Here is a 27,558-nt window from a genome sequence, read left to right as displayed (position 1 = left end):
CAGTGTTGCCCTGCAGATAGGTCAGGAATTTGACCTGTGTTGGACAACAGGTAGGTTGTTCAGTTCCTGGATCTGTAGCCTCATGGCAGGCCATACCTATGCAGGTGTAATTAAGAAAGTTATGGACTTGGTTAACCAAATTATTGTGGTTGTGTATTTATCTCCCTGTATTCCTTGCCAGCTCTTGGGCCAGACTTGCACAGCAAACATCTGTGAATGCCTTTATGGATATAGTCAATGTATCAGTGTTAACTTCCATAGGTTTAATTTGGCAGGGGAGTAAAAATATACGTTGTTGTTTTTGTGGCTAATAAAATGTTTTAGTTAGGCAAGTTGATTGCCTCTGTTTTCAAGAGTACCTTAATATTGATCTCTTTCGTTTGTTGTTGTGAAGGTTGCAATCCCTATTGAAGATGTAAATCGCAGTCACCTGAGGTTTACATTCCGGCACAGGTCATCACAGGATTGTGAGTAATTAAAAACCTCTCCCCTGCAAACCTCTCTTATTTTGTAGTGCCAGCACCTACTTTTAAAAAGGGACTGTTTTAATTTTCTTTCTGATTTGCGTCACCTTTCCTGTCTGATTTGGAGTTCTTTTTTTTTTTCTGGCCTGAACTCTTGCTGGTTTTTCTGATATGCTTTCCTCCTATTTGCATTTCCACAAATAAAATTAATTGACGGCATTGAACACATGCTCCTTACAAGCTGGTAAGTAGTGATATTATATGGGGAGAGTAAACCAACTTGCTTGCTCTTTTTATGGGCTGCTGTGATCTTTGTAGACCATGAAACCTAGTTGTGGGTTAGAGTTAAAACTATTACTTTAGGTTTTATGCAAATAAGAAGCTGTGTAGAAATACACAGCTGTGTGACTTGCTAACCAAGTACTGGTTGCAATATAGGTTAATGTTTTTGATTAAAGTGACTAGCATTTGATATTTTTAACTGTATCCAGTTTGTTGGATTATTAGTATCATTATTATTTAATATCTTATTTATTTATTATTTAATTAATGCATTGTTTTTATTAATTATGAAATTGCATTATTTGATTTCATTACTATTATTATAGTTTAATTAGAAAAAAGCACAGTCTGCATGCTTCTGATAAATGTGATTTGGTCTTCTGAAACCTGCTGCTAGATTCTTTATTTTATCATCAGGAGAAGAATCAAAGCTTTAAATAGTATAACTTCCACTGCATGTATTTAAGAACTAATTTGACAACTTCTCCACAATGGTTAAAGCTTGTGTAATTAAAATATCCTATTTTGATGTAAAAATTAATCATATGAGTGACAGCAATACTTTCCAAATGGAATATTTAACAATTTTGCTAATGAAAACAATGTGCAGCAAATTACTGTCAAATTTGTGACTGTGAACTACAAATTAGTTCAGTAGGAAGCATTCACATTATGTTGCAGCAGTTCCTGGGTGGCCAAACCTATTAGGCTTCAGATTATTGTATTCATTATGGATTAATGCTCAGAACTGCCACAATGCCTTGTGTGTGCGCGTGTGTGCGCATGTGTATGTGTGCACAAAGACATTGACTGGTGCTATTTTTCAGTTTCTTTCTCATCTCTGCTTGATATATTCATTTTTTTCTCTGAAGTTGAGCCATTCAGTTCTTTTATTAATAATTAACGATGGAAAATATCTAAGCATAGGTTCATGGGATAAATTGTTGATCCAAATGAAAACTAACTTTCTACTGCAGTGTGGTTTATATTTCAAGCTTTCTGCATGAGGACAGAAATACAGGGTCACTGCCACATGGTAGAACTCTCTTCTTCTCTCCCTTCCACCTGTTGTCATTGCTCCATAACTACCTCACTTTTCCACCAGTGGGGAAGAGTAGTCATCCTTCTGATTCTGCTGGTGGTTTTCTTTTTTCCCCTTGAACTTACAGTCTTAGAATTATGTAAATTTTATTAATTTTAAAATTTGTGTTTGAAGATCATGGGCTTGGAGGCAAGTAGTGGCAGCATATGTTTAGTGTTAACTCTTAAATAATAATTGCTGTTTTGTAGTGTTGTTAAAAACTGTACTTGATCATCTCAATGTCAGCATAGTGAGAAAATGGCACCTGATGTTTCATGGAGGGCTCAGAGCCCATCACACTTATGTAATATTGGAAGTTTGGAGAAAGGATGAAGACACCACTCCAAAGTCACCTAACCAATGGAATTTAAACTCTTCTTTTTCTCTCCTCTTAATCTATCACAAATCCAGTTTGTAAGCAGGACTTCTGTTAGTTCACTTGTGGATTGTTTGACCAAACCCTGTCTATCATAGATCAGAGTCATGCTGCTGCCCCTAGGTTGCTCCCAGATGCTCTTCCTCCAAAACAAGGTTTTCCAGCTACAAAATGTTGTAAGCCGCCCAGATTCCTAGTGATTGGGCAGGATATAAATAAATTTCTATTATTATATTATTATTATTAAAATTAAAATTGCTGCTCCTGAAAGCCTGAAAGGGTAGTATATTTCATTTAATAAAGCATTGTGTGCCCCCTTCGCCACTTTTAACAAAACCAAAAGTGGACTTTGAATTTGAATATCCAAGGTATAGCCCACGTGAAGGGCATGCAGAACCAAAGATTGGCCAGACTTTCACGCTTGCTAACTGCAGCTGTACATGCATGGTCTATGAGCAGCTTGTGTGACTGGACTGATAATAGTTTCAAGCTAGATGATTAGCTGGGAAATGTGGAGGACTTTTCACAAGTTTTTTTTATAGTCTCGTGCAAAGTGGGGCTTTTCATGTGACCATGCTCTGGTGTTTGCAAGCATACAACCCCTGAAACTGGCATTTAAATGCTGATGATGTGTGCAGTCATGAGGGGGCGGTTTTGATAGAATAAAGCTTCTGCACGTTACTTTCCATGCACACACATGCATGCACATAGTCCATCTATAGAGGAGTTTTCCTTAATATTTCTAAGATACTGAAATGCATGTCTGTTCAGAAGCCAGTCCCACTGAACTGGGGTGGACTAATGTCCAGGTGAATGTGGGTAGAATGACAGCCCACATTTCTATTGTATATGGAAAGTGATTTCTAAATCTTTACTAACCTTTATGTGTGGTAATTGAATAGGCTGCACCTGCATTTTAGAATGTCTTTATGTGTATTTTCATCAATTGATTTACTATATGTTCCTCTGCTTTTATTTTTAAACAGCCAAAGATAAGTCTGAGAAAATATTTGCCCTGGCATTTGTTAAATTGATGAGATATGATGGAACAACGTTACGGGATGGGGAGCATGATCTTATAGTGTACAAGGTATTATTCTAAATACATGTTGCTGTACTTTGAGAATCTGAATGTGTATAGACTGCTTATTTTATTCAGTAGGTAGAGAGATCTTGAAGTACCTTTGAGACTAACTAAAGAAAGAAGTTGGCAGCATGAGTTTTTGTAGACATAAATCCACTTCCTCAGATAATTCTATGAAAGCTCATGTTGCCAACTTACTTCTTTAGTTAGTGTCAGAGGTGCTACAAGATTTCTTTACATCTGATTCTACAGACTAACACAGTTATATATTTCAATTCTACCACTATTTTGTTCATTTTGATTTAAAAATATAAACCAGTGTTCATGATTATTTTACCTTAGCAAATTAATGCATCAGAAAAGAAACTTGGGGTATTAGAAAGACAGATGAAGTCCACTTTCATATAGCTGTTTTGGAAAACTTCAAACAGCTCATTAAGCACTCTTGAGTTTTGAGCTTTTTAAAGGTTTAAACCACATATATGAAACTTTTTTTTCCTGTTCTACATTCCCTTTAGGGTAGTTAAATCAGAACAAGTCAGAACAGTCATGGTATCAAAAAGGTATAAATACAACTGATCTAGTCTTTGAAGGTACTGAAGGGAGAATGCCTTCAAATTGTGTTCTCATTAAAAACGAAGTAAATGGTTAAGTGTACCTGCATTGAAATGTAAAAGATGTAAGAATAAAAATTGTTTTCGATATTGTGTTTTGTTTGGGAATATCATTACAGGCTGAAGCAAAGAAGCTAGAAGATTTTTCAACATATTTAAGCTTGCCATCAACTAAAATAGAATTAGAGGAGAAAGGTCACTCTACAGCTGGCAAGAGCATGCAAAATCTTGGAAGCTGCACCATCAGTAAAGATTCTTTCCAGATAGCTACGCTAGTTTGCTCAACAAAGCTAACACAAAATGGTGAGACTTATAATCACATCTTCACACACACACAAAAAAATCTTTATCCATGTTGAAAGTAGACAGTTGGTGAGGCAGAATTACTCTTTCACATCTCTGGTTGAAAAACCTATCTTGGACATGGATCTCATTTTTAAAAAAACTTCTGGGAGTGTTACAGAAGAGTTGGATGGATGGCCTTCTGGAGAAATTATCAGAGTCATGCTGCATTATTCTGTACAGGAATTTAAAGGGTTTCTGTATGGTTTTGAAAATATTCATAGAAAACAGCAGAAAAAAAGGGAGGAATCTTAGAGAAGTCAATGAGTATTTTTATAGTTTCCCACAGGACTATAATGTCTTTGAAAGTTTTATATCTATGCATAGGTTTTAGGAGGGGATTTAGGGTTCTAATTTTATTTTATTTTATTTTTTATTTTATTTATCTATTTACATACATTCACATTGTAAACTCCTGACATGATTAACAAAGAAGTCTAAAACAATAAAATGAAATGTAACTGAGCAGTAGTATATTAAGACAAGGCACAAACCAACCTGTCAGTAATTGCCTGGAAAAACTAAAGTGAGCCAGTAGGTTTTTTTTAATGAACATTGATTATAAACATCAGAAAGACATAATCATTGGTGTTTGATGTACCTTGGGATAGAAACCATCATAACAGATTCTTTGCTGTATTGCCACCAAATGGAATTCCATGAGTTGTGTTACAGACTGCCTCCCCCCACAAAAAGGCCTCATTTGAAGATTATAGGGATATAACAGGTTTGTACACTGGATGAAAAATGGGTCAAACTGAAAACTCACTTTAGGACAATGAAGATTAAATAGTCCTCTATCTAATACATTCACGTGCTCTTTTATCAGGGCCTGGTTTTATAGTTTGTTTATAGGACACAACTGTTCTATAAAAATCATTTGGGTATGCCTGCTGTTCTTTAATGTCTGATCTTTAATGATCTTTTAAATTCAGGCAACATATTCAGCTGTCAAATCTCTTCTGAGAGTCATTACACAGGCTAGGGGTGGCCAAAGAAAAATTCCTCGGGTGACTCTATCATGGCTTAGGTACTTCAGTGTTATTTTGAGAAAATTAGCCCTTCTCAGTTGCCCTGTGTGTGGATGGTCTTCCTGGGCCTGCATAATTCATTCTCATAATATTATTTTTAAAATCCCATTCTCTGTTTTGATTTTGATGGAGTTTTGTTGGTTATTAAGAACATGCTTGGAAATATATTTGAAAGAGTTTAAATAGAGGGTGGAAAGATCACGTTTTGGGTCCTAGCCAGTCTGGGCTCAGGAATATTAAAGAACTGGATTAAAGGAGCTCCATAGTACTGTGGGTCCTTAGTATCTGCTGGGGTTTGGTTCTAGGACCTCCCTCTTCCGCCATGGATAACAAAATCTATGGATGCTCAGGTCCCACTACCATATATACTCGTATACAAGTCAACCTCATGTATAAGTCGAGGGAAGGTCTCAAGGTCAAAATCCTGGATTTTGATATGACCCATGAATAGGTCGAAGGTGAAACTTAGGGGGCTATAAGGAAAGATGGAAAGAGGGAAATAACACTTTCGTCCCTCCTCCTCCTTCTCTGGACCTCTCCCAACCGATTCCCAGGTGCTGGAGGAGAGGTTTTAACATTGAATTGAGAAAAGAAGCAAGTGTATTACAAAAGGGACTGGAGAGATGGTTTTAAATGGAGAGTTTTTCCTTAGGAAGCAAGGTCTTGCAAAAGAGACTGGAGAGGTGGTCTTAAATGGGGAGGTTTTTTGATAGGAGACCAGGTCTTACAAAACAGACCAGAGAGAGAAGCAACTGGATTTAAATGGGGAGAATTTCTCCATAGGAAGCCAGGGCTTGCAAAATGGACCGGAGGGGGAAGGAATTGGTGTGCAATGGAGATTGGGGCATCAGGCTTGCTTGCTTTGGGACCTTTATAAGCACTATGACTATACTGACCCTTATATGTCTACTCAAAATAAATAAATTTCTCAACCTATAGTCGGATATATTGGGTATATACAATGTCATATTAAAATGATGTCCCTTATATAAAATGGTAAAATCAAGGGTTGAGTTATGTAATTTAAAAAATATATTTTCAAGCCATGTATGATTGAATCCGTGGATGCGGAATCCATGTTATGGAGGGCTGACTGTGTTCTCAAGTGGTTTGTAAATGCTTAGAGTGCGTTGCAAGCTATCTACTCTTGATGGCCAGCTGCTTTTCAAAGATTGATTTTGACATCTGTATCAGAAAATTAAGGAAAATTGTAAGTTGTTTTACTTATTGTTACTTGTTGAAACAGTAAAGAAGAGGTAGAGAGATGAACAATAATTCTGTTAGACACTGAATATACTGAACCAGATTTCAAGCAGAGCAAGAGGAATATTTGACACCTAGCTGCTAATTTCTAGGAACAGTGTCATGTTACTTCCATATGGTAGTTATATCTGATTTTTTTTTCAGTGTCCTATTCCACAGCAAGTGGAAAGCTGAGATAATAGTAATTCCTAAAAAATTCAAAATTTAAACTACTGCTTAGGTCTGTAATCCCTCATTAATTTACTAAAGCTGGCTATGTCTGTAGTGATGCTGCTTTTATTGGTAGACAAAATCAAATTGAGTTTAGAGGGTAATTTCTTCATTTTTGATGTTATGCTGTACTCTTTTTGTCAGTTTTATGCAGTATGTTAAAGAGGCTTTTACAATTCTTTTTAGTACCTTTGGAATTGGACTTTTATGCTACCCATATGTTAGTTGATTTGGATGTATATTGTTTGCATTATATTTGACACTGCATGTGCACTGATACTTACAGACATATTTTACAGAGAGTTTACAGAGAGTTTTTTATATGAAGCTAATTGTAGGAGGATTAGCACAATAAAGACAGCATTGCTAGCAGAAATTTTATTTTTTATGTGGCAAAGGTCTTTGTTTTCCTTTTTTGTTTGGATTTTGTTTTGTTTTACTTAATTTTTCTCTTCCTAATTTTAGGAGTCAAATGTTTCAAAGCATTAGAATCTGTTAACAGTTTGTCAGCCATATGCTGCTTAATGGCACATCTCTCTAGGATTTTATTTACAATCCCCATGCCATTTTTATTATGGCAGAATGACAAAAAGCAAAGATGTACTCAACCCATTCATATCATAAAGTATTGTATCAGCTTTTCAAGAGACTGAGGGAAAGACTTAATGTTTCACATGCCTGTTGTTGGCAGGTGTTCTAACAGTTTCCATGCATAACTGTATAATTTGTCTGTTTTGAACTATATTAATTATTATTGACACTGCAGGTTATTGCATTTGTATCACTCCTTTTCTCTCTAAAAATGCTCAGTTTATTTAATTTAAATGGAGGTACTTGCGATAGGAACCCCTGGTCTGGGAACAGAGATTTTTCAACCAGTCCTGGACGGGCCCACACTTCCCCTAAAGACGAAGTTCACAGCTTGAGAGTCGTCCTGGACCCGTCTCTACAGCTGACATCTCAAGTGGAGGCAGTGACCAGGAGTGTGTGCTACCAACTTCAGTTGCTATGCGAACTGCACCCCTACCTGGCCCAGGGGGCCCTTGAAACAGTGGTACATACATCGGTAACCTCTCGTTTAGATTTCTGTAATGCGCTCTACATGGGGCTACCTTTGTACCAAGTTTGGAAGCTCCAATTGATCCAAAATGCAGCAGCCAGACTGGTCACAGGAACACCTAGATCGGACCATATCACACCAGTGTTAAAATCTCTACACTGGCTGCCGATCAGCTTCCGGGCACAGTACAAAGTGTTGGTTATCACCTTTAAAGCCCTACATGGCTTGGGCCCGAGTTACTTGAGGAAACGCCTCTACCTACACATTTCTCCACACACTCTCAGAACATCAGGGAAGAATTTACTTGACTATCCAAGAGTAAGACTAACAACAACTTCCCACAAAGTATTTACTGTCACGGCTCCTAAATTGTGGAACAACTTACCAGAAGAGATCCATCTTATTACCACCTTGGAAGCTTTCAAGAGGGCACTTAAGACGGATCTCTTACGGCAGGCCTACCCACCTGACCTATTATGACGACCCTGAAAGAATACCACCCGACTATAACAAGATGGAAAATAGAGGAAAAGCCAGTTTTTAGCAATTGTAGCGATTTTGTGATATTGTGATTTTATTGAATATCTTTAACGTGTATGCCTTTTATGCTGTGATCCCGCAGGAAAATATAAATTTATTATTATTATTATTATTATTATTATTATTATTTGCAAATAAGTAATAAACCTATTGCAATTGTCACAATAAACTGATGCATCTCATGACTTGATCCAAAACCACAGCAGTAATTTTTGAATGACAGAATAGTGTGTGGCATTCAGGTCTTAAGGAAAGTTCCTATATGCACATCATCAGCTTCTAAACTGCCTACATAGGAATATCACACCTTGTTTCTTTGACTGTTACTAGCCTGCTCTTGGACTATGCCAGTTCAGAATAAAGAAAGACATTACTATTGATAAATATTCCCTTGTTCCATGAGCTTTTTCTGTATAATTAGGTCACTTGTCTTGCTACTTTCATTATTTATATGCCTGTCCATATTTTGATATTCATATTTGCCGGTTTGGTAGGTCGGCAGCATGACTTTATACTTACCAAGTCAGAAGTACTTGTTTATTTCCAGGTCAGTTTAGATAGGATTGCTGCTTAAGTGAGCTGTTTACATCTTTATTCCACATGGTCAATAGAGCTAATAAGGTTTATTCTTTGTTTTGTTTGTTGGTTTTTGCATTTAGTGGACTTGCTGGGGCTGCTGAAGTGGAGATCGAACACAAACCTGCTACAACAGAATTTGAGGCAACTGATGAAAGTTGATGGGGGTGAAGTTGTTAAGGTAACCAAACCATTTGCTTGCAAATGTTTTACCGATTAATTACAGTGGGCCCTTGATATCTGCTTGGGTTTGATTCCAGGCTCTACTCATGGATACCAAAATCTATGGATGCTCAAGTCCCATTACATGCAATAATGTAGTAGAATGGTGTCCCTTATTTTTTAATTAAAAAATGGCAAAATCAAGGTTTACTTCTTGGAATTTTTTGGGGGTGGGGGAGTATTTTCAAGCCATGGGTGGTGCAATCTTTGGATGCAGAATCTGTGGATAAGGACTGTATTTTAAAACAGACACTTAGTTTCTGTTTGTACAATGCATTTAACATAGAATAATACTCCTTGTAAAAGGTTTTTCCCCTCCATCTCTATGACAAAATAAGGATGATCCAGAGAAAGCTTGGTGCAACATTACTGTGTGAAAATACCCTGCTAATTATTTGATGATACAATAGAATAACTTATTGCTTTAAAGGCAATATCAAATAGATTTTATTATGCATTCATTTGAAGAGTAAATACATTTCAGACAATCATTTTCTCTTGTTTTTCTCTATTGTTGAAGTTTCCTTGCACAACTAGATAATTCTTTAACCATCACCCAAATACCAGGTAATGTAGGCTATATTTCAGAGGTAGGAACTGCCAAAACCACCTCTGATTATTCCCTGCCTAAGAAAACTATGTAATTCATGGGGTTGTCATCAATTGACAGGTGACTTGAAGGTACATACATACAGAGAGAGAGAGAGAGAGAGAGAGAGAGGGAGGGAGACAGACAGACAGATGTCAGATTTAAACTCACACTAATGGTTAAAACAGCATTTGCATGATTAATTTTTTTCCTGCCCACCAACTCAAAAAAAGCCTTAAATGCATGTAGCTATGCGTGGAATTTTTACAAACCTTTGACTAATTTAATTGATAACTTGCTTTTCTGAAACAGCACAACACACTAGCTTTTCTTTGCTTGATTTAGATGAAATGCATTTATATGACATTTCAACAAGTCTTATACTTACTGATAGTAACTAGTAAACCTTAATGGCACCTTTGCTTTCCAAGTGTAGTTGGGTTTTGGCCTTGTTTTAAACCAAAATAACATAAGTATCAAATAAATAAATATTAGAGTGGAGATCCTTCTCTGATTATGAAATGCTATATTAATTAATATAAACTGATATAGAGCATTGTTCACTTAAAAACATGTATAAATGCTGGGCTGGATCCAGAGTTAGGCATAATAGTATTGTTGTTATTGTGTGGCTTCAAGCCATTTCTGACTTATGGTGACCCTATGGGGTTTTCTGTGGCTGAGAGTATATGACTTACCCAAGGTCACCCAGTGGGTATCCATTACTAAATGAGGAACTGAGCTCTGCTCTTCAGAGTTGTACTCCAGTGCTCAAACGAGTACACTATGCTAGCAAATGATCATTCAAATGAAGTGATCCCATGAAGAAGCCACTGGGGTTGCGGTTTTAGATTATTCCCACAGTCTTCCTTGCAGCTGTTCCATGCACAGAAGATCTCTGCTGATTCTCACACTCGTCACTGCAGTCCCCTATTCACACTGATGTCAAGCTCTGAAAATCTCCAGAGCAAGTTTTCAGCCGAAGTAATGGACATTATGTGGCAGGATGCTGGTCACGAATGAAGATAGTTCTAGACTCTCTGGAATGTTGGATTTTGCCTAATATGTATTATAATAGATACTTTTCCTAACAAACCTTTGCATGACAATGGTATTTTTTAAAAATGTTGCTGCTGTTTTGATTGATTTATATGTGTCCAGTCCATTGTTTCTCCAGTTCTTTTTTGCATTTTAGTCCATACTCTTGCATGCTGACATTTCCAGTAATAGTCAAGATTCTGTCTAAATTTGGAAATGTTTCTAATATTGTTTAATTCAAATAGATAAAAGAAAGATACTGTATTTTGCTTTTGTCTCATGAAGCACAGACTTGTATCTTATTTCTGCCATTCTTATTTTCATAAAATTCCTGTAGGGTAGCTTTAGATAGACTGAGAAAGGGTGAATTACCAAAGGTGAGTTTAATTGTTGCACAAGAATTTGCCTGGCCTCCTCGTCCTGCTGTGTATCACAGTACATCGATTATGATTGTACATTCTGCCCAGTAATCTATTAGGCTTGTGTGGATAAAGTAGTAATACTAGATCCTTTATTGCTAAAAGCTATAAGCCATCACAGGTCAATTGTATGGATAAAAATTCAGAACTAATTTTCGAGCTCAGTTCTCAAAAGCGATTGAATTATTATTATTATTATTATTATTATTATTATTGCTTCAAATCAAATATATTATGTTGCGGCCTCTCTAAACTATTAAAGCAGAAGAACTTGATAAACTGATTCCTGCAAGAGACATGGTTAATGTTGAAACATAGCCCTATGTGTTCTTGAACATTATGAACCACTCCAATAGATCCATATAGGAGGTTGATGTTATTGCTTTTATTCTTAGCTTAGTGGCTTATGTGGGAACCTTGTTACTTTAAACATTTATATAGGAAGCATCCAAATTCTTACATTGAAGTTTTGCATCATATATCTTTAAAAACATATCTTTTCAATCTGGATATTTTTTATCGTTGTATCTTTTCACAAATTAAGTTTCTCTCTTGTTCTCTAATTTCAGATATTTCAAAGGGTTTTTGGCAGAAGAATGTGGATTAGAGGGCTCCACACTTCTGTATGACTATGTATTCATTTCAGTGGTAATTAGAGGCCTGAAATATCTAGCAGCCATGTGAATCTGGAAACAATATGAATCCTAAATAGAATGGCATGAAGTCCAATTTAGTTCTAAGCATTTGATTGATTTGTCTAAGTATTTAATTGACTGTTGCTGAATATGCAGTATTTTTTAATTATAGCACCCATAGGTTTCCTTCCAAACATTAGTTTGGCCTGAAATTCCATTCTTTTTTTAATATACAATGTAAGTTTATTTTTTTCAAAAATATCCACAAATGTTTACTGTTTTTGATATGTCTTTTCCTTATATGCTTCTGATTACATCCTTCTCATATCACCTTGTGTAAGGATCTGATACAAAGTAAAATATGATTTTCTGCTACATTAGTGATTTTAACGTTTCTTTGCAGTTTCTTCAAGACACACTGGATGCTCTTTTTAACATCATGATGGAAAATTCAGAGAGTGAGACATTTGATACATTGGTGTTTGATGCTTTGGTAATTCATTTATTTCTTACACTTATTTATTTATGCAATTTATATCCTCCCTTTCTCCCAGTGAGTGGGACTTAAGACAGCTTATAATAGCATTCTATAATTGTGATACATTTTAAAATGTAAACTGAATAAAAGTGTAAATATTAAATACATTTTCAGATGAAGCAAGAAAAGGGAAATAACAGTGCAGCACCCATATAAGTCAGTGAGGCCATTTATTAAGGGCTATCTAAACAAAACAAAAAAATTGGCTGCAGGCAGTAAACAAGCTCACCTCCCTCATCTCTCTCATTAAGAAGTTACAGACCTTGGGAGTGACTGCTGAGAAAGTCCTCTGTTGGACATACCTCAGAAGGTGGCAGTCTAAAAAAAAGGTCTTTCCCAAAGATCTCAAAATTTTCACAACATTGTACCTGAGAATATAGTGACCCAAATACTAATAGGGCTTCATAGGTCTTGAACTTTTTGTGCAGTGCTGCTGTTTTTGGGAAAAAAAAGACTTAGGTTTCTGAGCTAGGAAGAGGACAAGTCTTGAAGGAACTTAAAAAGAACCTGTTCAGCATATCAGTTCACCCTCTATAGCAGTTACTTCTCAACTGACTGTTAAAGCACTTGTTCAGAATTGCATGTGGTCATCTACCTCTTAAAATAGACTGTATAAAGATGAAATCCTACTTACAAGCATCACCTCACATCTTTGAGTTCCCTTCTAACTTTTGTGTTGCCTTCTCCTGTGTAAATATTTGAAAGACTTTCTTTCCAGGGTAATGGTAATATCTTTTTAAATTAAACAGGTATTTATCATTGGACTGATTGCTGACAGGAAGTTCCAGCATTTTAATCCTGTTTTAGAAACCTACATTAAGAAACATTTCAGTGCTACCTTGGCCTACACGTAAGTTGTTAATTAAATGTATTTTGGACCAGAGGTATTAAGAGTGCTAAGAAGTCATATTTGTTATGTTTGCTTGGTGGAACATAGTGTGGTCTACAAGGCATACTAGGACTATTAGAGGGGATATTTATCATTCATATACTGTTTGAATGCAATGACTGAACTATGTATAGCAGGTCAATCTTGATAATTGCCTTGACATTGTTCAAGTGCTCTCTTTCAGCAGTGTTAAATGTGGATCCCATTTATAAACAGTAGGTTGAGGGAAGAACTGTTGAAAATCATAATTGTGCCAGTACTGAAAAGTTGGTACATTATTTCCTTACACTCTTCCTGTTTTGTGGATATTTTCCAAAACTTGAATCATAATATTCTTCTGACTATCTTTGGGTACTCAGTAAGTTACTTTAAATTAATGTTAAATATTTATGTTAATATTTTAATTTTAATATTTTAATCATGTAGAAACAGATGTTTTATCATATTAACTGCTTTATAACAGAAGAATGTTACTGTAATAATAATAATAATGATAATGATAATAACTATTTATTTATATACCGCTTTTCCACACGATCAAAGCGGTTTACATCACAAGATTATGACCAAAGTCATAGTACTGCAAAAGGCAATTAAAAATACGATACTATTACAATACGATAAAAGCAGGTCAATAAAATTATCTAAAAACATACAATTAGTTAAAATAGAATTATATACAGATAGGTAAATCAGATTGGGGGGTGAATTAATTTAAATATGAATGCATTATTGCGCAACATTTTGTCAGATGAAACATTTATTTAAATTATATTTATTAATATTTATTTTACAGCATGCTAAAATATCGAGGGCTCTATCTAGCCAGGTTACTGTTTTGTTCTAACTTTACTGCCCATGTCTTGTTAATTATGGAAAAGTATCCCAATTAAGGGAAGTTAGCCAGTCCATTGTACTTTGCTAAAAGTAATACTTAACATATTTGGTTTGAATAGATATCAAAGATTCAAGGCAGGATGCCCACCATCAATCCTATTGTGGGACGAAGGCAGGATATAAACCCTTGAAATAAATATAAATCTTTGAAATAAATAAATAAAAATTAAATCAAAGATGACTTTCTACTTGCAATACCTGACTAATTTTGTTGATAGTTTTTAAAATATTGTGATTTCAACCTTAATTTGTTCTGTAGTCTAATAAAGGCAAGCTAAGGCAGTTCAGTGTTTTTAAGGTTGTGGGTTGCTTTACATTCTGGCATTTTATTTCAAATGTATTGTATTAATGGTAGCAATATTATTTCGTTGACAATACAGTCTTCTGTGTGTCTACTCAGAAGTAAATGCTGTGGAGTTCAGTAGGACTAACTGTCACATTACATATGTGTAGGGATGCATCTACACTTCAGAATTAATCCAGTGTGATACCACTTTAACTGCCATGGCTCGGTACCAGTGAATTCTAGAATCTGTAGTTTTGTGAAATATTTGACCTTCTTAGACAGAGAGTTCTGGTGCCACAACAAACAGGAAATCTCAGAATTCCATAGCACTGAGCCATTGCAGTTAAAGCAGTGTCAAACTGCATTAATTTTGCAATGTGGCAGCAGCCTAGGACAGAAGCCTTCGTGAAGTCTTGTATATACATACTTGGAAGTAAGTCCCTTTGGGTTCACAGGGGTTTATGACAAGGTTGGTTATAGGTCTCCAGTGTTAATCACTCAGTATCACCAGCTAGAATGCCAGTGCTATCCTTTGTGGGCATTTTTTATTTTTAAAAAATACATTGTGAAACAGTCTAGTTTTTAAGAATGTGACACATACACTTCTGATGTGTTCTGATGGTGAAGTTCTTGTGCATGACATTGGCCCACTCATATCGGCGTAGGGACAGAGCTTCACACAGAGAGAATGGACATGTGGAAATTCTGCCTATATTGAATCAAATGGTAGACATCTGTAGGCACATTTGGCATCCTTTTGGTTATATATGAATAAAAAGTAAAAGAAAATAAAGTATTGCAATATGAAGCAAATATTCCTCGATGACCTTCTGTGTGGCAGCTTTGGTGGCCCTGAAAACTGTTCTCTGCTGGGGATACAGTGCTTCCTCGGGTTACGAAATTAATTCGTTCCGCGGCCGCTTTCGTAACCCGAAAAGCCTTCGTAAGCCGAAATGCCATAGGCGCTAATGGGGAAAAGCCGCGATTCCGTGTGAAATAGCGCCGAAAAGCACCATATTTTTTTTCGTAACCCGCAAAAACATTCGTAACCCGGAACAATTATTTCCTATGGGATTTTTTCGTATCCCGGAAATTTCGTAACCTGGGTATTTCGTATCCCGAGGTACCACTGTACATATTTTTACTTGGTAAGAATATGTGGAAATCTTTTAGGAACCATTGCTAAGTTTGTCCTTTAAGTATTCTGTCAATATTAATGTCATCCCACTTAACTCTACATAGAGTGAAATCTGCTAGCAGAATAGTATTATAAATTAAACCTTAATCTTTGCTAATGAATCTGTAAATTAATTGGTTTACTTTCAACACATATTTACTTAGCAAACTACCATAGAAGAAAAATGGTGGAAATGTGTTGGCTTGGTGCCTTAAATTTAACCGTTCAGAATGGGTATATAAGGCTAGTTATCAAGTTTAGTTTTTAGTATTAGATGCAATTGTGTCTATAACAGAAAGAATGTCTAACCTATATAGTCTGTGTTTGTTTGTGTTTATGTGTCTTGCTTTTTGGAATTTATATATATTTTTAAATATTTACAAGCTGTAGATACTTGAATCTGCGGATAAAAAATCTGTGGATACAGAGGGCTGACTGTATTTGAATCTTGGTCTCCTGGAATCTTAGTCTAACACTCAACTCACTGCATCATGCTGGCTCATACTGTTATTAAAGAAATAGAAAAGTCTCCTTCAGAGAATGACTTTGAACTCCCATCTGGTTTAGCTGTTGTATGTCAACATATTGACATATTTTAGAACTTTTTTTTTACCTTCTTGCATAGGAAACTGACAAAGGTTTTAAGAACCTATGTGGATAATGCTGGTGTCACGGATCAACTATTCAAAGCTATGAAATCTTTGGAATACATCTTTAAATTCATTGTGCGGTCAAGAATCTTGTTCAACCAGTATGTATCATATATATCAAAATATTCTTCATAATATTTCAAATTCATTCTTACATTAGTGACTGTTAATTTTAGAGTATATGAGAATTATTCTTTTGTATAAACTTAAAATGTTACAACTTTTTATTGCACTCAGATTAAATTAATGTTGATTGTTTGGCATTACAAAGCTGTTCATTTTTTCCACTGCTTGCTAATAATTAAATCACTGTATGCTACTCTGAGGTCTGGAAAGGCACTTTCAAGTGTTTCTGAAGAGCTTAACAAATCCTAGAGTTTTAGTATTGCAGCAGTGTTTCATTCTTAATGAACTGGAATCCTAGATGTTGACACCTCTGCTTAAGAAACACTGAAATTTCTATAGAATTTAAAAATTTAGTCCAAATTATCTTATAGAATAATGGCCAGTTTTATGCCTTGCATTTGCTACTCTTTATCTATCTGTATATTTGTGAGTTTTCAAAGGAATAGAGTCACATGTACCCATGTCTTGATATTCAGGATTCAGAGTAAGAATAATTTATATAGCAGTTTCAGAGTACCCATTGCCGAAAATGAACCCAAGCAGCACAACATTAGCATGATTGTAGCACAGAGATGATAATATAAACAACATCATAAGGTAGTAAGTTACTTTGTTGAATAATTCCAGAAGTATCTCCCTACTAGAAACGGGGGTTTCAGACTTTTTGAAAATTTATTTTTTGCATTTTGGGACTTAAGCCTTTATTTGTGCAGAAATGTATTTTGAATTAGAAAACAGTGTATTTGCATGAAACAGACTGGTTTTTCAGCAGAATTTGTTTCTTTGTATAAAAATGTAATACCCCCCCATAAGCCTTTTTTGTATTTAAAATCTGTCAAAATGTGAAAAATCTCAGAGAGGTTGACTTGTTTCTTGATGGGCTGTCTTAATGTGTTCAGTCACCCTTCTGAGTATTTATTTTTACATCTAGAGCAACCTTTTGAAAGTCGGTATAGTTGCCAGAATTAACGCATTTAATTCAAAATCACGAATCAAAAAGCTGTTTTGATGAAAAGTGTCTTTTTGAGAATCTCCTTTAAAAAAACTATTGTATATTATAGCTACATTTATATTATTTGTTTTTCAGACTTTATGAAAACAAAGGAGAAGCTGACTTTAGGGAATCTTTGCTTCAGCTCTTTAAGTCAATAAATGAGATGATGAGTAGTCCCTCTGAACAGACTGTTATAGTAAAGGTACCATATGTTTTGCAAAGAAAAGTGGTTTAGCATTAATGTGGCATTTTGGTATAATTTTTAAAAATATGTCTGTCTTACAGTGTATAATTGTAGAATTCTATTATATCATTAAATGTATAATTAGATGCAAAGTATAATTATTGAAGGTAAGATGATTTAGATTTAGATTATTTAGATATTTAAAAAGGGAGAAGTACTGTTTAATATTAAGATCTTCTTCAAAAGACAAGGTAGTGAATTTTAACTCTTGCTGATAAGATAGGTCCCGTGAGTAAGTAGGTACTAGATAGAGGAATTCACTACTTTCCCCCAGCTTCTCTTTCAGTATCCATATTCTGTACTTGCATATTCAGTCTTTTAAAAATGGGATTGTTATAGTCATGTTGCTAAAGTACTATATCACTTTAACACAATAACAGTAAAAGAAAGAAAGAAAGAAAAAGAAGCAGAAAATCCCTTCAGTTTGGTAAGCAGAACTATAATGAGGAAATGACATTCAGTGGGAACTCTCCATGGTTCAGATCACACTCATATTTAAAGCGCCTTAAATGGGAGTGTGCAAAAGGATAATTGAAGAATATGAGACAACAGATGCAGATGTGTGACATTTGCCCCAGCCTGTACTGAAAACCCTCAGGACATGAGAATCACACACACTGAATTGAATTTAAAGAGCTGCTACTAATACTGGAAATTCACAAGAAGAACATTTTTGGATCTTTATTGTTATAAGAAAAAAATGCTGATATCTACACTTACAACTCCTGCCAAATTCCAAGGCTTTTGGCCAGACTGAAGAAACACAATAATTCCTACTTACTTTGAAAAATTATGTTCAGGCTCTGCCTACGGAGCTGTGTATTCTCAAGAGCTTAGAATTTTGTGCTGTGGAATATGCTTCTGCAGTGGAACTACCTTGTTTAAGATTTTTAGTAGAAATTGGATTATTGCATTTGTAGTAGAATATCAAGTTTATAAATAGAGTTTTTTTCTCTGTAGCTTTAATGCTACTCTCTTAATTGGCAACATTGCAGTGGTGCAAGTATGGTTTTGCCAAGTCGTGTTCTTTATACAATGGTAAGTAAATAAGATGTGACTTTAAAAAGGGCCTTGAAGCCCCTAAATAAGCATTCACCATCTTAACAAAAAAACACAAACATAATCTTTCCAAAAATGTGTATGCATCTCTTATAATCACCAAAGAAAGAAAGAGAGAAAAAGAAATGTAATATAAGATGAAGAGATCTGCTGCTGATTCCTTTGGATCATTCCCCATTCATCAAACAGGATCTGTTTTGAATTTATCACAGTGGAAGTACTGTTCAACAAGCATGCAGCCTGCATCAGTTTTAGAGCAGGAAGCAGTTGAATTATGATGAATCTTCAGTGGTCCAGTATTTAGACCCTCATCCGCCATGCACAGTGCCCAAATGGCGCTGTGCACAGGGAGCATCATCAGGGCACGACACGCCCCTTACGGTGCTCCTTTAGCGCCGGCAAAATAAGCTCCTTTTTGGAGCACAAAATTCTTTTTCCGGTGGGTTGGGAGCATGGAATCCAGTTGCCACATCCCCAACCACGCACATCCAGTGGCGGCAAAGAGCCGCTCCTTTTGGGTTGTCTGTACAGCCCCTAAGATACTTGCTTCTTTCCTGGAGCAGGGATGTGAGCATAAGGGTTGTGAAATCCATTTGGACATTGAATGCACATACTTAGTAAACTTGCCACAGGGTGGGCAAGTGTGGCCTGCAGCCCACCTGTGGCCCTGGCTCCCAATTTTGTGGGTTCTGGAGCCTACTACCAGCCATTCAAAGCCCCTCAACCCTCCCCTCCAGATTTTTTTTTTTTAAAATATAGCATGGTTTTATGCAATTTATTCAATTTTTGTCCTAAACCCAGAACCCCCCTCAATCTCACAAAGACATACAAAAATTCTCCACACCCCACAAGCACCCCAGATCCCTTTACTACACCTAAATACCCTCCGTTTTTTTTTCTGTAGTCACTCTCAGATTGGTTGCAGAAATAGATGTACCGTATATACTCGACTATAAGTCGACTTCATGTGTAAGTCAAGGGCAAGTTTTGGGGCCAAAATTATGGATTTTGCTATGACCCATGGATAAGTCGAGGGTAAAATTTTGGAGCATATAGCGAAGGATCTAAAGGATGAAGCAAAGCAAAACAATGTCAAAGAGATTACAAAATTCCAGCAGACATACCGTAGGTCTTTGTGCTTACTAAACCTGGATAGATGAGAGAGTAGAGGGGGTTGGTGCTTCATATATTACACTCTTGCTTTTCACCAGGAGATGGTTTCTTCTTTTAAATAAGATTTACGATACGGTACTTAAATTGACCTGTGGATAAGTCGACACAGATTTTTTGGGTCAATTTTTTGACCTAAATTTCTAGACTTATTCATGAGTATATACAGTACCTTCACTTCCTGTTATCATTTTGAGAAGGTCAGCAGTTGAAAATAGGATGTATTAGAGCTTGGGGACATGGGGAGATCTGGAAGGAAAAGTGTCCCTTGTCCACCACACAGTTTCTCACTCCTGTTCTACGAGATGATAGTAGCATGTGATATCTTTTTGCACACATATCCTGGACAGAGCCAGTATGTCTTTAAATGTGTTCTCAAGGCAAAAGACATCTGAATATAAGTTTGCTGCTATGTTAGTCTTGTTTGGAATGGAACGAAATAAAACATGGTAGTGTAGAACTTAAGAGTCACATGTGCACATCTTTATTGACTTTGTATACCTGTTTTAACTTATATCTTAAAATATGTTTAGTTGGAATAGTAGTACTACTACTAGGTGAGATTTTATGGTATGAGTTAAAATGATTATTTCTAAGAATATATTGATAATGTTGATGATGCAGTGCTGGAGATGGGAAAGATAATAAGCCAAAAAGTTAAATCCCCAAAATGTATAGTCAGAGATTCTTCATTTTTAAAGAAGTGAAAAGAACTATTACATTCTGTGTCTTTTTCTCCGTTGTAGCCTCCCCTCTCTCCTTTGTCCAGATCCCTTCATTGTGAAGAGCAATTGATGATTTGTGAAATTACAGTTCTATTAATTCAGATCAGCCTAGAAAATAGCCTTTTCGTATTCTGTTACAGACTACTTAGTCATTTAAATAAATGAGAAATTTGTTTCCTGTAATAGCTCTGTATGTGAACTGTGTCATTTTCATTATGGAATAATTAACTTTATAGTGGCTGAGCCTCCCGTGACAGTACATGGGATGCCTAGATAGATACAGAAAATATTCCATGGCGGACATGTTGACTTCACTTAACAGAAAGCGAAATAGGAGTTGAGATCTGTTAAAAGGAATAGATAGTCTTTCCCCATTGTATCTGTGTTAAATTAATAATTCTGTCACATGACTTATCATTCCAACATTCAGTCCAATTTCCTATATTTAATGGCTGAATGGAAGCAATTATTAATATAAGGAAAAAAATACTGTGTTATCACTGATTTCTGTCTCTGATGGAAGGACCCCAAGACATATTGAATGCAGCTCTATAGTATTCTTAGACTAGGGTTAGCAACTGGAGTGGGTATGGGGCCTAGTTTTCTGCATCTGGGACCTCTAGGCCCCAGAGACTGCCAAAAATACCATTTTAAAAAGAGCAAATTCAGAAGAATCTATTCCTGATTTTGAAAAATTAGTATTTTTTATGCTAGCACAAATTGAAGAGGGGGGGTTAGAACTTATTTAAAAGGTGAGATGCTACTCTCAGAGGCTCCCAATAGAGGCAGTTCAGCCTTTTTCTCTTGGAAAGTAAAAGGATGGTCCAGGAAGTCTGAAGAAATATATTAAATAAAGAGAGATGTTGTCAAAAGCTATACAGAGTGAATTGCAGCTACACAAAGTCTGATGACCGGACTTTGCCCACCCCTGCCTAAGACTTCCTTTTTGGCAGAAATGTGAATTTGCATTGTGTAGAGTCTGAAAAATACAGTGCATACAGAGAACGCAATGCATAGTTGTTTGGATACCATTGTATTCAGCTGTTCTTTTCTTCTTATTCATCGACAGATGTGAAACTCTTGGAGTAAGTCCCATAGAGCTCTGTGGTGCTTACTTCTGAACATATGATGGTGCCCTACACCATTGTTCATTCTACTCCTATATCGTTTTCTATGATTGGCTACAGCCTGCCAGAGGTCTTGAGGGGGTGATAGTGTTTGGCTGCATGGAAATGGTTGTAGGTCAGTACCTTGCTGCCAGTTAATGACAATCACAGTTGACACATGGACTATCAGTCTACCTCCTATGGTCCCAAGTATCAGGGAAACCCAAGTATTTTCTTAATCTAGCTGCCTACAATCCTTTTTAAATGAGAGATTAGTCCTGTGACCATGTGGCCCAAGGTCCAAAACATTTTATGAGAGCCTTGTATATCTTCTCTATTGGTGCCAATTCAAACCCACTCTTCAGTTTACCGTAGCTGGTATGCTGGGGGATACAGCCGAGCCGGGAAGAGATAGTCCTTCCCTCCCTATTATAAAAATCTCCTTTTAAGCTTGGCATTGGAACAGCTTTTGTTGCGAGTATTATTATTATTATTATTATTATTATTATTATTATTATTATTAACCTTTATTTATAAAGCGCTGTAAATTTACACAGCGCTGTACATACAATCTTTTAGTTAGACGGTTTCCTGCCCTCAGGCTAACAATCTAAGAAGACACGACACAAAAGGAGAAGGGAGTGGTGGTGGGGAAGGGGATCAGGTCCAGCAGTTCTCCACCTCCGAGGCCTGGACCAAGGCAGATGGACTGGAGGAAGTGCTTGGCTTCTTAATTAATGGTTAAAAGGAGGCTTCCTGGGTCAGAGAGGGGCTAGCCTCTGGGAATGCTTCTCTAAACAATATAGTCTTTAACTCAGTTTTGAAACTGGGTAGAGAAGAGTAGACTGTCCCCCTCCATTAATTCCAGGCTGGAGGGTGATTTTTCAGGGAGGGGTATAGCCACACACACAAAAAGGACAATCCCTCCCACATGTGCTGTACCATATCCTGATAATTTCTGTTTTGCCTGACATCACTAACAGAAGCTTTGTTATTAAGCCTATGTGGTGTTAATTTTCCTTTGGGAGGGAAAGAAGGAGAAGTGGGTAAAGATGGAATGTGCTGGGGCTGTAAATCAACTGAATACTTGATGTTGTTTGGCTAGGAAATTACCTTAGTGTGAAATGTAAGTTTAAATAAATTACTGGAATGTCTAAATATGTATGTATAGATGTAAATGAGCATATGCAAAATTTTATGTGGAATTCTGTCCTGTGGGACTGTGCCCTAGGTATTTTAAGTGCCTAGTAACAGCTGCGATGCAAGGAAACTCCTGTTTATAAAGTTGGTGTTCTACCACTGAGCTCCATTTCCATTAAATTCCTATAGCAGATGCACACACTATCCATAACTACAAAAGTTGAACAATCTGGGGCCCGTTACACATGGGCTCTTGAGGCGCCCCCATCACGTGATAGGGGTTGGCCGGGGACCTAGCGTCCACACCAGCCTCACCCCTATCGCGTGACGGGGGCGTAATAATGGCGGCGCCCTATACACACAGGCGCCGCCATTATTACGTGTCGGATGCATAGTGTCCACACGTCGCACGGCGCTTATGACGTCGCGAGTGCGCCATTGGCGCCTTGTGGTGTCATAACTGTGCCGTGGAAAGAAGTGCGTGGGAGCTGCGCGGTTTGGCTGCTGTGGCTCCCTCGCGGAGCAACCAGCAGCACCGGCAGACTGACACTTTTAGGCGGTCTGTAACGGGCCTGAATTTGCTATCTTGATAATGTGCCATAAAAAAGAATCAAAGTAGTGACTGTATTTCCTTTTTGAAAAGAAACAGGAAAATATTAACAAGGTTCTCATATTTTACTTTTCTGCATCCCTTGCTAGCTTACAGGGTTTTGTGAGTATACCACTGTAATCTAGGCCTTCTTGGAAAGCTTTACTACTCACGTGCATCCATTATTGGATAGTGAATGGATTTATCTGCAAGATGATCTCAAATTTCTTCAGAAACATCTGTGAAATTACAGTGCAACCTTGCTATCTGTGGGGGATCAGTTCTGGACCCCCCTGTGGATAGTAAAAAACATGGGACCTGAAGTCCCGTTCTTCTCAATAGGCATGCGCTCCTGCGTGTGTCGCCGGGGCTTGCCATCTGCGAAGCTCAAACTGTGGATGGCAAGCCCACACTAGATGTGGCTGCACTGTATAAAGCACAAGTAGACCTGGCTTGTGAAATTGGTTTGAGTTTGGATTTAATATGATCCATGAGATGAGGCCTCCTTGTCAGTACACTTGAAACTGACAGTCTCCTTGAAGGAAGGAGAAAATATTTTCCTTGGATTGTTGCATGGTAACCATCAACTGTCTGTGGGCTTCCAAAACCCTAGGGTTCAATTCAGTTGTTAGTCCCAACTAAAGTAACAGTCCTAAATCAGTGAGACTTACATAAGTGTGGCCTTCATAAGTCCATTCATTTAGTGGGCTGACTTTAGTTGGAACTAACAGTTGCACTTTATCCAGAAAAGTCAAGCTTTTACTATTGGATAAGATGGCTTATTTTGTTCTATTTCTTTGCTGGATGACTGTGTTTCTGATGACTGCATTTCTGTTCGCTGTTTTTCATGGTGTCTGTTGACTCATAGCTATATTTGTTGACTCTTTCTTTGTTTAATAACATCCAAAATCCACCAAATGGTGATACCTTCATTGGGTCAACCAATAAACATGTATCACTGGTGGATTTTGGATGTTATTGTATTTTGCTTTGTGGCCCACATAGCTACCCCTGGATATCGTTTTTTTGTAGGAAAAGAAAATACATTTTGCTTCAAGCAGATTTGATTAATTTTTGCTGAGGTGATTTCAATCAGAGATTAAAGGAAACCCTTGATTTAACAATAGGCAAGCCATTTCCAAGTTACTCCTTTCTAGCTCTGGCTGCCGAACCATCCCTGCCCCATCTGTTGCTTCAAAATCCTGCCCCACCTGCTGTTTTTTTAGCCCATAAATGATTTTCTAATTTCTGCGTTTCAACCTTTAAGATTGATATTTGAAGGTGCATCTATACTATCGAAATAATGCAGTTTGAGAATAATTCAAGTGTGGTATCTCCATTCAGTAGAATTCTGGGATTTATAGTTTCACAAAGGCCTTTATCCTTGTTTGCCAAAGAGTGCTGGCCAGTGCCTCGCCAAACTACACACCCCAGGATTCTGTGCAATGGAGCCATGGCAGTTAAAGTGGTGTCAACCTGCATTATTTCTACAGTGTAGGTGCACCCTAAGAAGGATGGGCATGAAAACTGTAATTTCCAGTAAAGCAGAATTTGGGTTTGTGCTTTGGTTTTATATGATACTAAGAGTGACTGAGGATCTGCTTTTTGTTCTTTATTTGCTGGGTGATTAAGAAAATAACACGTTGTCTTTGGGCTGATTAAAACTTGCCATTTTTGCTGTGATGGAGATGGGGACATGAACTTTGGCTCAGTGCTGTACACATATGTTAATAATTCTAATTAAAAATGTTAATTTAAGAAGTTAACAAACTGCTTAATTATTGGTAATTGTTCCTGATGTTGCACTGGTATCTGATGACTGTCGCCTGAAATTAATATCCCTGTACTCATGTATACCAGCATCTGGGAATAGCGAAGATATTAATGATGCCACTAATCATACAGAGTCTCATTTCGGCTGCAGCTTCTTAACAGAGGAAAGGTTCCTTTCTCTGCTTAGTTTTCATAGGAATTAATGTTGACCTTTCACAATATTAGCAGGATTTCTGATTATATATAGTTTCTCTGTCTTTTTCTCTTTTTCTAACTATATTGTAAATTTAATAAAATCTGATACAGTAACTGTGGGTCTGTCTGTGGTCTTATCATTAATTTCTTTTATAAAACTGACTCTTAAATCTTGCTTTATATCACATGTATTGCTATAATGGTGAAAGAGTATTCTTGAAATTGTTAAATTTTGTAACTAAATATATTGAGCAAAGCATGCTGTGTTGTAGGAAAATAACATAAATACTGAAAACAAGAGGGCTATATTAAGGCAACTGTAAAATGAAATCATAATGTTTTATATTCAACCCAGAATACTATGGCTGGGATCCAAATAGCTTCTTTAGGCATAGCCAAAGACTTGAGTAAGCCTGCTTGGGAAATTCTGACTTTACAATGCCAACACCTTGCAAGAGCTGAAAAGTCTTCCACAAACTCTTAAATTTAAAAATTGCTTGCTGCTTGACAAGAGGACTGTTGTTCCACTAATAGAGTTAGCACAATCACTCTCTGAATATTAAGTTAGAATCACAGAATCATAGAATCACAACGTTGGAAGAGACCGCAAGGACCATCCAGTCCAACCCCCTGCCATGCAGCAAATCTAAATCAAAGCATCCCTGACAGATGGCCATCCAGCCTCTGTTTAACAACCTCCAAGGAGGGAGATTCCACTACACTCTGAGGGAGTTTGTTCCACTGTCGAACAGCCCTTACTGTTAGGAAGTTCCTCCTAATGTTGAAGTGGAATCTCTTTTCCTGCAGCTTGCATCCATTGCTCTGGGTCCTAGTCTCTGGAGCAGCAGAAAACAAGTTAGCTGCCTCCTAATTATGACATCGCTTCAAGTATTTAAACAGGGCTATCATATCACCCCTTCACCTTCTCTTCTCCAGGTAAACATCCCCAGCTCCCTAAGTTGTTCCTCATAGGACATGGTTTCCAGACCCTTCAACATTTTAGTCACCCTCCTTCGGACACGCTACAGTTTCTCAATATCCTTTTAAAATTGTGGTGCCCATAACTGGACACAATATTCCAGGTGGGGCCTGACCAGAGCAGAATACAGTAGAGTGCACTATTACTTCTCTCGATCTAGACCCTATACTTCTATTGATGCAGCCTAAAATTGCATTGGCCTTGTTAGCTGTCGCATCGCACTGTTGACTCATGTTCAATTTGTGGTCTTCTTGGACTCCTAGATCCCTTTCACACGTAGTCTCATTCAGCCAGATGTCCCCCATCCTATATCTGTTCATTTCATTTTTCCTCCCTAAGTGCAGTACCTTACATTTGTCCGTGTTGAAATTCATTTTGTTAGCTTTGGCCCACCTTTCTAATCTATTAGGGTCATTTTTAATTTTGATCCTTTCCTCAGGGATATTAGCTACTCCTAATTTGGTGTCATCTGCAAATTTGATAAGTACACCCCAATTCTGTCATCCAAGTCATTGATAAAAATGTTGAATAGCACTGGGCCCAGGACAGAGCCCTGTGGGACCCCACTGGTCACTTCTGTCCAAGATGAAAAGGAGCCATTGTTGAGCACCCTTTGGGTTCGGCCAGTCAACCAATTACAAATCCATATAACAGTTACGTTGTCTAGCTGTCCGGGAAAGCAGCCAAAGGACTGATAAGGCAGCTAGTTCTCAAACAAACAACCCCCTCCCAGCACAGCAAAGTCAGTGTAAGCTACACAGTCCTAGAGAGTTGCAGTAGCTTTACCAAAAGGGATTACCAAAAGAATTGTCAGACGGTCCAAGGTTCAGGGTAACAGATAGGCAGGTCGATGAAGCAGTCCAAGGTCAAGGTTTCCGGGTAGTCAAGACAAAAAGCCAAGGAGCCAGAGACAGAGTCTTTCCCCTAAAAGAGTCAGATATCCACTGGCAAAGAACCACACATGCTCCAGGTGCTTAAGAAGGCAAGGAGCTGGCCTTCAGCTGTGCCTGATTACGAAGACGCTTCTGATAAAGCCTCCGAGATCTTCGAAGGCCCTCTCTTTCTGCTCGACGCTCATTGAAGGTAGGCACACTGCCCAGATCCTCCTCCATGTCCACAGCCTCGGCAACAGGCAAACTTGACTGCTGAACCTCTGGAGGGGCCATAGACTCTGCTCCAGCAGAACTAGGGCCAG

General features: G+C 37.3%; 1 protein-coding gene across 4 annotated transcripts in view; it reads left to right on the top strand.

Annotated features, from left to right (window-relative positions):
* DOCK1 (dedicator of cytokinesis 1) overlaps positions 1 to 27,558 on the top strand; it is a 511,572-nt gene that overhangs the window by 135,565 nt on the left and 348,449 nt on the right. For 2 of the 4 annotated variants that reach the window (XM_042460990.1, XM_042460987.1), the window contains exons 16-24: positions 395 to 467; positions 706 to 708; positions 3,190 to 3,293; positions 4,021 to 4,204; positions 9,007 to 9,104; positions 12,230 to 12,319; positions 13,114 to 13,214; positions 16,239 to 16,364; positions 17,477 to 17,585. In XM_042460990.1, coding sequence (XP_042316924.1) covers positions 395 to 467; positions 706 to 708; positions 3,190 to 3,293; positions 4,021 to 4,204; positions 9,007 to 9,104; positions 12,230 to 12,319; positions 13,114 to 13,214; positions 16,239 to 16,364; positions 17,477 to 17,585 — 888 coding nt within the window. The remainder of the gene's footprint in view (positions 1 to 394; positions 468 to 705; positions 709 to 3,189; positions 3,294 to 4,020; positions 4,205 to 9,006; positions 9,105 to 12,229; positions 12,320 to 13,113; positions 13,215 to 16,238; positions 16,365 to 17,476; positions 17,586 to 27,558) is intronic. The other 2 variants (XM_042460991.1, XM_042460988.1) reach the window with 1 other exon arrangement.

This window comes from Sceloporus undulatus, chromosome 3 (genome assembly GCF_019175285.1).
Source record: "Sceloporus undulatus isolate JIND9_A2432 ecotype Alabama chromosome 3, SceUnd_v1.1, whole genome shotgun sequence".
Taxonomy (NCBI): Eukaryota; Metazoa; Chordata; class Lepidosauria; order Squamata; family Phrynosomatidae; genus Sceloporus; species Sceloporus undulatus.
This window is presented reverse-complemented; position numbering and strand designations above follow the sequence as displayed.